The sequence below is a fragment of the Tigriopus californicus genome, chromosome 1 (assembly GCF_007210705.1).
Source record: "Tigriopus californicus strain San Diego chromosome 1, Tcal_SD_v2.1, whole genome shotgun sequence".
NCBI lineage: Eukaryota > Metazoa > Arthropoda > Copepoda > Harpacticoida > Harpacticidae > Tigriopus > Tigriopus californicus.
The window spans coordinates 13,219,363-13,232,478 of NC_081440.1; the positions used below are offsets into that span (position 1 = coordinate 13,219,363).

A 13,116-nucleotide genomic window follows, 5' to 3' on the forward strand; every position below is an offset into this window, starting at 1 on the left:
TGGCAACCTGCTGTTAAAATTTGAAGTGACGAGTTGCCACCGCCGATTATTGCATTTCATGCCGAAGAATGACGACCAAGACCAGTCTTTAAACCCTTTGAGGAGATATATTGTTAGATATTTATTTGAGATAACCACAAGGTATTGGTTCGAACAGAACGTGAAACATGTTAGTGTATGAAGATTTGAACGTATAGGAGGGAACAGCTTAATTACCTACGTAATCCTTATCACTGACGCCTGATCGTGAAAAAATCCTCCCACGAAGCTATTAGTTGAGGCACGGGCTTTTAGAGATGGGACTGCGATCGGAAACAAAAATTTCGTATCTCCTGAACCATTCATCTTATTCCAAATAAGCACTTCATATGACACATTATCTAATTGAATAGATAACTTGGCCAAATTCAGGAGACATGGTCAAAATTATGTGGTACACACAACATAAAATTCGAATTTTCCGCCTGCTCTGGTCAGCTACATTGACAATACAACTTTGAAATGAGCCACTTTACAAGTAAATGACCTAGCTTTGAATTGAAGGGATCTACGTTTCTTATTTTATTATTCTATTTCGAAAAGTGGCTCAGTGTTGCTAAGACCAGGCCGATTTGGCGGGAGGCTCGTTCGCAATCCATATTTCTTCAAGTCCGTGGTTGATGATTAAATGAAATATCGATCGGTCAGGACTTGCTTTGGGATTGCATGGGGTCAAATGGTGAAAGACAAGGAGACATTTGTGTAAATTGACCAAACGGATGCTTTTGCAACGTACCGCATCGGATACCTTTCGTACCTACAGCACTAACAGAAGGTACGAGAGATACTGCCACTGTACGTGTAAATTAAGTTGACAAGGCAATGAAGCTTTTCGGCCTTCAAGTGCTGGATTATCCATTACAAATGGCGTTAAGGAAGTCCAATTCTTTGATAGAAAATAGGTTTCAGTAGGATCGTGGATTGCGATCAATGTCCGGGACATAGATTGACGAGCTCTGCTTTCCCCTTTTCAAGATACTTGTTTTGGCCTTGAAAAGGCCTATTTAGAGGCTGAGGGTTTGGAATCCTTTTAAGCACGCTCACCACGGATGCGACGGGCCAACTGGATGTCCTTGGGCATGATGGTCACACGCTTGGCGTGGATGGCGCACAAGTTGGTGTCCTCAAAGAGACCCACCAAGTAAGCTTCGGAAGCCTCTTGCAGGGCCATGACGGCGCTAGACTGGAATCGCAAGTCAGTCTTGAAGTCCTGGGCAATCTCACGGACCAGACGTTGGAAGGGCAACTTGCGGATGAGCAATTCGTGGACTTTTGGTATCGGCGGATCTCACGCAGAGCCACGGTTCCGGGACGATAACGATGGGCTTCTTCACACCACCGGTGGCGGGGGCCGATTTACGGGCAGCTTTGGTAGCCAATTGTTTACGGGGCGCTTTGCACCGGTGGATTTACGAGCGGTTTGTTTTGTACGGGCCATGATTCCTGTTGAACGCGAAGATCAAGAGTGATGACTGGAAAGGCAAGAGTCTGGTATTTATACCTGTTCGCAGGGAGGTCAGGCGATTTAAAAAAATGACAGTTTTGAAAACATAATCAATAATATTTTTACTTTTGAAGTAAATACGTGTACGCTATGCATGAAATGCTATTGACTGCATTAGAAATCTGTTATTTTTCATTAAATCAAATTGCAATGCAGTAGGTTTAAACAAGTTTTTGACACTGTTGATGCTCTGGGTATCAGCTTGAAACACAAAACGCGGACACTCACAATGGGCCAACGGTTTTACTACTCTGGACGAAATCTTCAGCTGCTCCAGACTCAAACTGAATTGGGTTGCTACAAGAGTATGTGGCATTGGCACACTGAGCCGGAAAATCCTGGTGAATACACCAACTGAAGATGAGGGGGGAATGGATGAATCCCAAAAGCTAGCGTCCTCAGCATCTGTATATAAATACTGAGGGGTCCTTCGACATCAGCATCATTGAAAATAACTTGATAAAACATGACTGGACGAGGCAAAGGAGGCAAAGGATTGGGCAAAGGAGGCGCCAAGCGTCATCGCAAAGTCCATTCGCGTAAATATCCAAGGTATCACCAAACCCGCTATCCGGCGGTTGGCTCGTCGCGGCGGAGTCAAACGTATCTCCGGATTAATCTATGAGGAGACCCGAGGTGTGCTCAAGGTCTTCTTGGAGAATGTCATCCGTGATGCTGTCACTTACACCGAACACGCCAAGCGAAAGACTGTCACTGCCATGGACGTCGTCTACGCTCTGAAGCGTCAAGGCCGTACCCTCTATGGATTCGGCGGTTAGTTATGACCAACGACCAAGTTCTCTGAATGCAGAGGACCAACCATTCATCCGGCCCTTTTCAGGGCCACCATAACCTACTTGAAAGATAGACAGAGATTTTCATACCTAATTAGAGACCACGCTTGCGCTGTGTTTACATTCCGTTGGAGATGGCTTCACCAGGTTCAATTGAGAAGGGAAGGTCTTGTCTCTTTGTGCAGTCAAAGATTTTGAGGCGATCACAGCCCCTCTATTAGCACTTCACTTATTTTTATTAACCTTTCTGTCACTTTGTCATTTACATATGTGCTTGTACACATGTACTGTTTGTTCTCTACTAATACCTGGGTTGGTTGTTTGTAGTGGGATATTTATAGAATATTCAAGTCGACTCGAGTTTGTGCATCACTATCTCTTTGACCAATCACTGAATTAGCTGTGTAACATGGATTTCGTTTCAGTGTCGTGGCATCAAGAATCTTCAATTGTTCTTTTACTAAAACGTAATTCGTAAATGTTATTGGTATCCTTGGTTACAGATTTAATTCAAAGTTCTTCAACATGTATTAAGCTGACCCTTGAATATTGCACATCAAAGGTTGCACTTTGCACTAATTCTGGACACAAAATGGCACGTTATAGTTTCATGAAATGGCAGAGTGAAATTGTGTTCTAATAAGATGGGATGTTAGTCTTTTGAAGAATATGCTATAAGCACAGGCCCACGTTTTGCTTCGCCAATCGTAATGATGGCTTCATTTCATCTAGTACTTCGGTCGAAACTTTCGTTAGGAAGGTGGTACATTCTAAAATTGTGTAATTGTAACGGCTTGACTATTCAAAAATCATTCGTTACTTGTTCCTTTTTTACCTCCAAAGCAGCCTTTGACCTTTTCATTTTTTTCTCAACACTGGAACGACACATTTAAAGCTTTTGGACCAATCTTCCCAGCAATTACCGATTGACGAAACTTTAGATTCATGAGATATAAGTATGGTTTCCTCGTTGAAATGCATTCTGAATAGGAAAGATCAAGGCTAAGATACGTGTCTGGCTCCTAGCAGACATGTGTTGTAATTGTAATTTTTTTGCCGACTCTACCGCTACTGGGATTGGAATCCCACCATTTCAAGACGAAAAATGTATTCCTTTTGCTTAAATTTTATTTCCATAAAGTATTTGATCGACCAACTAATTAGAGTTGGTGAATCTGGATAGCCCTTGAATATATTTGCAATGAATTCCATTTAGAAAGACAATAATTATAATTAAAAATTTAATTACATCTGAAAGGATGAAATTCAGATATTTCAATTATAACTACATATCTAAAATTCGTACAACTTTAAAAACATGGAATTATTGCTTGATGTTCGCTATTCTTCATTTAATCTAGGTTGGATTGCAATGCTCATCCGACATCTAAGACGTTGTTCATCAAAAGCGCAAACTGGACATGGGACAAAATCTTTATAATATAGACCACTGGAGCATGATTTCAAGATGCTTCTAAATATGAACCTCCCCAAGATAAAGATGTGATTGTGCTTCCAAATTCAACTGTCCGTTTATTTCAAAACTAGACGATTTCTTGCAACCCGAAGACCCAAGAAGTTAATGAAAATTTTTAGCCGTGAAACCAACAATCTATTTCAAAACGAAAACAATGTTTTTCTTACTAAGTTATAATTCATTTGTACATTTTCAGATCTTTTACTAGTTGGTTTTCAAAACCTAGAAACAAAAAGGGGGAATCTCTTTTCAAGTAGTTGAGGGAATTTTTTGTTTCAGGGTTTACCTTTAAGATTGGGCTATATCGCATCTCCTACCATTAAATCAATGCCAATGTATGTCTTGGTAATTCGCCTTACAACTGACGGGCCGTAATGCTAAAATCTCGTTCATTGAAGGAAAATATTGGCCTTGAAAAAGGCCCTTAGTAGGTGGATGAGGTCAATTCATTTACTTGGAGGACGTGTATTTGGTGACGGCCTTCGTCCCTTCGGAGACGGCGTGCTTGGCCAACTCTCCGGGCAGGAGGAGTCGCACGGCGGTTTGGATCTCCCGGGAGGTGATGGTCGATCGCTTGTTGTAGTGAGCCAGGCGAGAGGCCTCGGAGGCAATGCGCTCGAAGATATCGTTCACGAACGAGTTCATGATGGACATGGCTTTGGAGGAAATACCGGTGTCGGGGTGGACTTGCTTCAGCACCTTATAGATGTAAATGGCGTAGGATTCCTTGCGCTTGCGGTTCTTTTTCTTATCGCCCTTGGTGATGTTCTTTTGGGCCTTGCCAGCCTTTTTGGCAGCTTTCCCAGATACTTTGGGAGGCATGGTGACGGTCAATGTTGGGAAATCAGTTTGATACCCCGACGAACTTTTCTCCAGAATTTAAGGGAACTAACGTTGCGCACTCTGGATTCTCTTTCTATCCTCTGAATCAACTAACCAAAGGGCAGGAGGAGATTAGACGTTGTAGAAGTTGGACCCCTGGCCCATGGACAAGAGATTGGGCGCGAGCGCCAATTCGCCCATCACGTTTAGCGCGGTGCCCTCCGGGTTCAAATCCACAGCGCTTCTCACCGAGTTCAATGACGCCACAGGATAGGGAATGAATGCCTCACAGTCACAGATGGCGGTGGAGCAGATGGAGAAACATTGAGTGTCGAAGCTCTCCTATATAATGGGCCATATCCAGTGCCACAGAAGTAATCGTTGATACTCACCCGTAGAACACGAACATACACACATCATGTCCGGACGAGGCAAAGGAGGCAAAGTTAAAGGAAAGGCCAAGAGCCGCTCCAACCGTGCTGGTCTGCAATTTCCCGTGGGCCGCATCCATCGACTTCTCCGTAAAGGAAACTATGCTGAGCGTGTGGGGGCTGGAGCGCCTGTGTACTTGGCCGCTGTCATGGAATACTTGGCCGCTGAGGTTCTCGAGTTGGCCGGTAATGCTGCCCGTGATAACAAGAAGACCCGCATCATCCCTCGTCACTTGCAATTGGCCATCCGCAACGATGAGGAGTTGAACAAACTCTTATCGGGTGTGACCATCGCTCAAGGAGGTGTTCTTCCCAACATTCAAGCTGTGCTTCTGCCCAAGAAGACTGAAAAGAAGGCTTAAATCATTGCCGAACTTCCATCCTTCCCGAAACAGGCCCTTTTCAGGGCCAAAAAATCTGCTCAAAGGAACATTAAAAAGATGAAGGTGAACAGTGGCCTGCTGAACAGAATGATCGAATCTTCAGATGTCGATAAGTTCGAGGATTGCCCGTTATCACGTCTGACTGTAGCTGTAGCCATGATATGCTGGGAATGGGATTCGGCATTGATATGCGAGATACTAATGATACTAATCAAGAAATCTGACTCGAGTCTGATAGAATCTGAATTTTTGCCACAACAGTCAATCATGAGCAGGGTTGCCATGAGGCTAATCTATTTCTAGTGAAAATAACGTTTGATACTAATGGAAATTCTATCTGATGAATTGCAATATCATTCTGATTTGAATGACAAGTTGTGTATTCATTTTGAATACTATTTTACTAGGGCCGGCCAAAATTTGCATATAAAGATGGTCTTTATTGACAACAAATTTGCACAATGAGTGACCTGAATTTGCACAAAAACTTGCAAGTAAACTTCAAAACATCGGCACCGATTCGTTCGGGAGGTCCGTAAGTGCTAAATTTGCCTTCCAAATCAAGCAATAGCAGCGATGGCAAAATTCCCCTTTGAAGGAATTTCTACCACTTTCTGCCAGGTGGTCAAAAATGGCTTTTTATGATTTCTCATCCCTGACCATAACTAGCCTCTTCTACCCAGTTATAGTCAGGGATGACTATTAAACCCGTATTGACCAGGTGGCAGAAATTTCTTCACAGTCGAATTTTCCCAACGAGGATATAACTTTGATGGGAAATTATTTAAAGCCATTTCTGACTGCGTGGCAGAAAATGGTAGTAGAAAGTGGAAGAAATTCCTTCAAAGTCGTTTTTGCCGTAAATTATTGCATATAATTATAATTATTTGGCGCTTTTCTTCACCATTCATCCTGAAACATTGTCGTCAAAAGCTCAAGAGAATGGACAAAGTTCAGTTCTTAGAGGGCGCCTCTATCCGTTTCTCGAGAGTCAATTAAAAGTATACAATAAGGGTTTCAAAAAGAAACAGTAGAATTTTTCGTCTTGAAGCATATTTTTCAGTTGTGATGACAATATATCCCCATTGGCTGACTAAATCTGAGCGCTTGAAATTGAAATTGCTTTTGGAATGAATTTCAAGCATCTCTATGGTGGTTTTATTGTTCATTGTTAGACCACTCATGGACAAATTAGGTGTATAAACAGTTTTTGTTAAATATGGTGGTGAAGAGCAGGGATCAAATTTCACATATATCAGATAAATTACTTTTGTAAAACCAGCTAAGTATCGGCTGGATTTGATATCCTGTGGTAATCTGTTCCATGATTTAGCGCATGATTTAATCGTATCATTAAGATTTTACCACTAGATGTCGCTCTAACAAGACGAAAAAATGATATTGATAAAGCATTTTTCCAACCTTTACTAGTAATGAGATACCCGCGTGGTTTCGTGAGCACTTATTTTGAATTGCGACTGGGTAAAATATTCACTTTTTCAATGGCAGAGATGCCTTCACATTCCTCCAAAGTTTGTGGAAGTGCTCACGAAACCACGTGGGGGTATCTCATTGTACAGAGATTATGATCGGCCGCTTTTAACAATAACTTTGAGATGATACTTTAAGGATAAACGTTATTCTCCACCGATTAGTTGGCGGTGCTCATTTTTAAATTTGTGGCAAAATGTTGAAAGGTTTAGATAGAGAATTTAAGGGTTATTAATATCGTGTTAGGTTAGATTGGGTTAGGTTAGGTGAGGTTAGATTAGGTTTGATTAGGTCAGGTTAAGATTTAAAAAATTAGCACCGCCAACTTATTGGTGGAGAATAACATTTACCTACTTTAAGTCTGATTTGATGGAGGAAAAATCAGGGTTATTTTTATGAGGCTGACAAACAGGTTTCGGAGATTCCAACAGTAATGCCATAAGCCATTGAAAATGGAAATTGGTTGGTCCAAAACTGCTCTAATCTGATATTCTGTCTTTTAATTTTCGTTCAAATGATTCCGCCAATCAAAAAAAACTCTAATTTGCTTGTCGATAATAGAGCCACTATGATTGCTAATATAGTGATTGTACTGGTCGCTAATCTGATATCAACTAACCTGATTTATTATGGTTGCAAAAACTAGCAAATCAGATTTTTAGCCTAGAAATGGGTTTATTTGTTATTTGCCAATTTTTCTAGTTTGATTGCCACCTTTTAGTTCAATTGGGCCTATTTGTGAAAGTTTATGCTGCGCTAAAAATGGATTTTCTATGAGCCACTAATCTGCAAGCCATTATTTTCAAGTCTGGTTGTGCCTAATGGTATGACATAAAAACCGACAAAATGTTACATGAGACCAAAATATAGTGCTTATAAGTTACCTTAACCAAGGACAGTTCTACCCTGGACACATAGTCACCTTAAAAATCAACAGCTGCGAGACATTGAAAGGGCTAAGTTTGAAGCAACCGTCCTCTGGTCTTATGAAATCTGAAGTGAAATCCGTTTATAAGTCATTTTGTGTGACTACTACTCAAAGACCCGCCCTTGGGTTGACCTCACTACCATTTCAAGACGCTGGCCCACATGACCTGTCCCCTCACACTCTATTAGAGCCATTGAAGATATCAAATCCAATATCTTCTGATTGTCTGTTCTACATTTGAAAAAATCGTATCACAAGATCCAGATAGGACTCAAAACTGAAGAGAAAGGCATGGATGACCCTTCATTGGTGACAACGTGTCCCCAACTGTGACCCAAGCAGCCTTCCTTTTTGCAGCCCAGAGACTGTCCATCCTTATTTCCCAGGACTTGGCCATCCAAAGACCAAAGCCCTGTCATCAGGACTTGTGAATGCAAGCAACCTAGGGAGCTTGATGTGAATTCATTAAAACGAAGAAAGAGGTTGACCTGCCTGAACAAGTTGAGATTATTGACATATGATTGGGCATGCAGCAAGTATTTCTGAGTGAGTGTCTCTCAGCTTGCCTGCCTGTGAATCTGTGTAATAGAATGTCAATTGTGTATTTCCTTCAGAAGTGTTGTCCCTTGCTCTTCTATGTGATAACTGATGTGACTGACAAGCCAAATTTGTTTGCTCTCAGATCACTGACCAAGATGAATCATTTCATTGGCCATTAGTCCCCACATTGTCAACGGCATACATGACACATTCAGAGAGCATTAAGAGTTTCTACAAATGTTGGAAAAAGCCAGTAGGAATTTCAACTCTATCCACAGACAGCCATCAGCAACCTGTTTCCTGGTGGACCCATACTCCTATTTTCTATTAACTAAAGTGAAGTGTTCGTAATTAGGCATTGGGACCCCATTCCATATTTTGAGCCTAAACTGTACAGTTGTTGGCCTGCGTGGTGACTTGGCCTATAACCACATCAATCATAATGTTCTTCAAAAAATGTGGAAGAAAGAAGAAAACCAAGAAAATCAAAAAATGATCAGTTTACCCTTGATACATGTTGAATTCATATGAATGATAGATGTGAACTTTATGTTGTTTGGTCTTTTGATTATGAAATGCATTTGAAAAAGCCCATTAAGTTGCTTTTTTAAATGTATCAGATATATTTCTGTCCACACAGTTTTGTGCAAGAGCTTTGCAACAAAAAACTTCTCACTGGACACTTTTATCTCATTGTCCAAAAGCACTTTTTATTGTTAAGCCCAAGCAAAGTATATATCACAAAACTTCTTAGATTATATTTTCAATTGCTGAAAGCGTGCATACCTGCCAAAAGCAACTAGATTTCGGTTCAAGTAATCACCATAAATATCATCTCAAATATTTGTAGGGTTTATGTAGGGGTTGATCCAGTAGCAAGATTTAAGTCAGACTTGGACAAGTTTTTGACTAAAATTCCGGATCAACCTTATATTCAAGGATTAGCCAGATCAGCCAACTCCAATTCGTTGGTCAATCAAATAATATATATAAATAAAAGTCAAGTATAATAGATAATCTTCTCGTCTTGAACTGCTGGGATTCCAATCCCGGTAGCGGTAAGGAAGTCCACACAAAAAAAATAAAAAAAAATGGTGGTAAGAAAGGAGGAATTAAACATTAGAATAGTGTAGTACATTGGTCATTTTACATTTCTGGGTACTTTTTACATTATACCCCCAGTTTGATAAAAACATATCACCCAACAAGGTGATGAAAATAACATTTGTGATAAATGATGAAAATCTGAACACCAAGCAAGGTTTTAACAAAACTCACTCGTTTTTTGACCTACTTAAGAGCTAGTGCATATTGTTCTTTCGTAGTCTGCCCTCTGGGCACTATCCACCTTCATTTCTAGAGAACTCCTTGCCTTACCCAAAGACATCAGAGAATGGAAATGTCACTTTTTGTGATCACCAAACTTTTCCCACCATGTTAGGCCTGAACTATTGGTGCTGAAATTTTTAAATGTCTATTACTGGCGTAGATATTGAACAAAATATACAACTAATATCATTTTGGCAACCATTGATGAGATGCTCTTCAACAAGGCGTTTAAATATACTTAAAATGACTTCTGACTTGTCTTGTACAATTACTGAAAAATGCTAATTGGATTTTCTTGATAAATCAAGAATTTGCTCTAAACATAATCAATCAAAACTTTTTTGCTAATAATATTGTTCAAAGAAAATTGTTTCAGGAACATCTTGAACAACTTTCAAGTAGTTTGGTGCACCTGTTATTAAACTATGGTTCTCACTCTGGGAATGGCACTCAAACCAAAAGTAGGCATATTAAAGGTATGAGCTACAAATTGCTCTTTAAACTCATTTGAATGCTTTATAATCATGGAATGATATTTCTTAACAAATATGACACTTATTTTGCCTGACTTTATTGGATGCTTTTGCAATAAACTGAATTCAAAGGAGTCCAAAACGAAAATTGAACTCTATTGAACTGGAATTTGATATTACTCTGTGCCCCTTAAATAACACCTGCCTTTTATGTAAACTTCCTAACAAGTAGATATTTAAATCTATTAAATGACAACCCATCCATTTTCCACCAATGGCTTATGTTTGTTTTGTCAAATTGGTGGATTGAAGCAAGTTCTCAATCGCACATCCTAAATATACAAATAAGTCAATATTTATGTACCTGTACTTTTATTGACTATATCATACATTTTGCTTGTTATTTGTCAGTATAAGTTCCTCATTGATCAATAAAATGATTCTTCTTCATTTTTTTCATGAATATTTTTGATTAGATTTTGTGCAATATTTCAATGATTTCAAAGACAACTTGATTGCTCTTGATTAACTTAATGTTCATGGTTATTTCATTTATTCTTCTGATTTCCAAAATAAATTTATCAAAATTTAGTAGATGAGCAGAGTTGTATATCAAACACATCATTATAAAAAAAAAAACACTTAAATCGTGGAGTACGTCAGTAATGGAGTGGAAAGCTCAGTCAAAGATTGAACGTTTTCTAGCAAGGTTTTGTAGAGCTATGCGTTATCTCCTGATCAGATGCATTCTCGCTAAGAGAGTGCTCAATGAATTCCATCTTTACGTTCAAGCATTCGATGAAGAGGCAACGCAATACTGAAACGTCTTCTAGCGAGGTTTCAAAGAGCTTTCCTCTCCACTACTGACGTACTCCATGCTTAAATGTACTATACGTAGGCGAGGTGATCCTGCCACCTGGCGGCCATAATTGACCTCAAGGTCAGCTGTTTGTTATGATTTGGTTTTGGGCGGGCAGATTTTGAAGCTCACAACGCTCACAACCGTCAGAACGGACATTGTCCCTCGTTTTCAAGACATTTCAGCGTCACCAAACTAGTTGCAGTCAACATACCGTGATGCTAAAACATTGATTGTCCAGAAGAGCATAGGACCGCCAAAACGGACATTTCTCTTCGATTTCGAGATACTTCAGCGACATCCACAGTCTTACTGCTATCAAAAGGAAGGTTTTCATCTCACACACTCGTTCGTGGAGTGAATGAGACACATGAGGACGGAAATCTTTATGTTTTGAAGAACATGCCGTGATGCAAAGACATTGATCTGCCAGATTGGCATATCGAAAGCAATGGAATCGACCCTCAACCAAATCGGAAAGTGGACGACAGTCAATCCCATAGTTAGGCAACACATCCAAAACCAACAGGGCCATTGGGGCCGTTGGGGCTATTGGGGCCGTCACCCGGTCTTTGAAGCAAGGGACTACAATAAAGGCAAAATGCAGGCAAAACAATTGATTCGACCTTCGCTCTATTGCCAATCCAAGTAGATCTCATGAAGAGTGAGTGGCCCAAAAATAGTGGACGGGAAGAAAGAAGAACTGATATCCAATGCTCTTTCCAACCAAATCTCTGGACAGCCTGAGAGCATGGCGTTAATACGGACATGATTGGGAAGAAGCGGCCTGAGAAGCCTTTGAACCTTCCTGGCCCTCCTCAATATCAAAATGAAGCAAAATATAGATTTCAAACCTTTTCATTCTACAACTTTCATTAAACTGCTTCACGTAACAACGGCTAGGCAAGTGCCCCTGCATTACAAGGAAGTGGCGTCCAACCTCATCTCTGAGTTGGTTGGTTCCAGGGTAATGGTCTGGGAAACTGAACCAACCAAATGGGTCTCACCAGCTCATTTTGTCCCTAAACCAAATGGTAAAGTGCGCTTAATAATTGACTACCGGTGCCTCAACAACGCCACTACACGCCCAGTCCACCCCTTCTCATCTGTCCCTGATCTCATGCATCAGATTGACCCAAATTGCCAAGGTCTTTGCCAAGCTCGAGGCTGTCCATGGGTATTACCAGGTGCCATTGTCAGAGGAGGGGTCTAAATTGTGCACATTCCTCCTCCCCGACGGCAAGTATCGCCCCCTGGTGGCGCCCATGAGATGGAAGGGCAGCGGCGACGTCTTTGGGTTCAGAACGGACTCTGTAATGGCAACTTGCATTGCCAAGGAGTGGATGGCCAAGATTGTAGATGATATGTTGTTACAGGCAACCCACTATGATGAGCTCTTGGACCGCTTGCAAGTCGTCTTCAACATATGTTTTACAGAGGGCATAACTCTCAGCACTAACAAGCTGGAGATTGGCGACAGAGTGCCCTTTGCCGGGTTCATTGTGTTGGACGCCGGGATGATACCCGACCCTGACAAGGTTGAAGCGATCTCCGCCTTTCCAACGTCAACCAACTTGACTGGATTAAGGTCGTTCCTTGCCCTCGCAAATCAACTTGCGTCGTTCCTGCCTGTTATTGCCCATGCTACCTTGAAGATGCGCGAGTTGCTCAAGTCATCATCTGCATGGCTCTGGCTTGAGGAGCACGAGGAGGAATTCAAGCAGGCAAAGACTATCCTCACCTCCAAACACATGGTGAAGCCGTTTGACACATCCCTTGACACAGAGCTCTTGACGGATGTCTCCAACCTTTATGGGCTTGGCTATGCACTTGTTTAGAGAGAGAAGAACGGCCATCCTTGCCTGATCCAGTGTGGGAGCTGCTCTCTCTCTCCAGCTCAGAAGAATTATGCAGTGGTTGAGCTTGAGGTGACAGCTGTTTGCTGGGCTGTGGTGAAGTGTAGCTTCTTTTTGCGAGGCCACCCGGGCTTCACTGTCTCCACAGACCATTGCCCCCTCCTGGGAGTTTTTAAGAAGCCCCTGAATA

The 13,116-nt window shown here is 41.2% G+C and overlaps 2 protein-coding genes and 2 pseudogenes across 2 annotated transcripts; 2 read left to right on the forward strand and 2 right to left on the reverse strand.

Moving 5' to 3' along the window:
• LOC131880002 (histone H3-like) overlaps window positions 1–1,477 on the reverse strand; it is a 2,252-nt pseudogene extending 775 nt beyond the window's left edge.
• Window positions 1,478–2,009: 532 nt separating this feature from the next.
• On the forward strand, window positions 2,010–2,369 carry LOC131880013 (histone H4-like; annotated as a pseudogene).
• A 1,362-nt stretch (window positions 2,370–3,731) lies between these two features.
• On the reverse strand, window positions 3,732–4,679 carry LOC131884824 (histone H2B.1/H2B.2). Its single transcript, XM_059232711.1, has 2 exons — window positions 4,101–4,679; window positions 3,732–4,036 (listed from the first exon to the last, which is right to left on the reverse strand). Exon 1 carries the CDS (start codon window positions 4,634–4,636, stop codon window positions 4,265–4,267), a length of 372 nt encoding a protein of 123 aa, XP_059088694.1. The 5' UTR covers window positions 4,637–4,679; the 3' UTR covers window positions 3,732–4,036; window positions 4,101–4,264.
• A 364-nt stretch (window positions 4,680–5,043) lies between these two features.
• LOC131884813 (histone H2A) lies at window positions 5,044–5,584 on the forward strand. Its single transcript, XM_059232700.1, has one exon. It carries the CDS (start codon window positions 5,055–5,057, stop codon window positions 5,427–5,429), a length of 375 nt encoding a protein of 124 aa, XP_059088683.1. The 5' UTR covers window positions 5,044–5,054; the 3' UTR covers window positions 5,430–5,584.
• The last annotated feature ends 7,532 nt before the right edge of the window (window positions 5,585–13,116 follow it).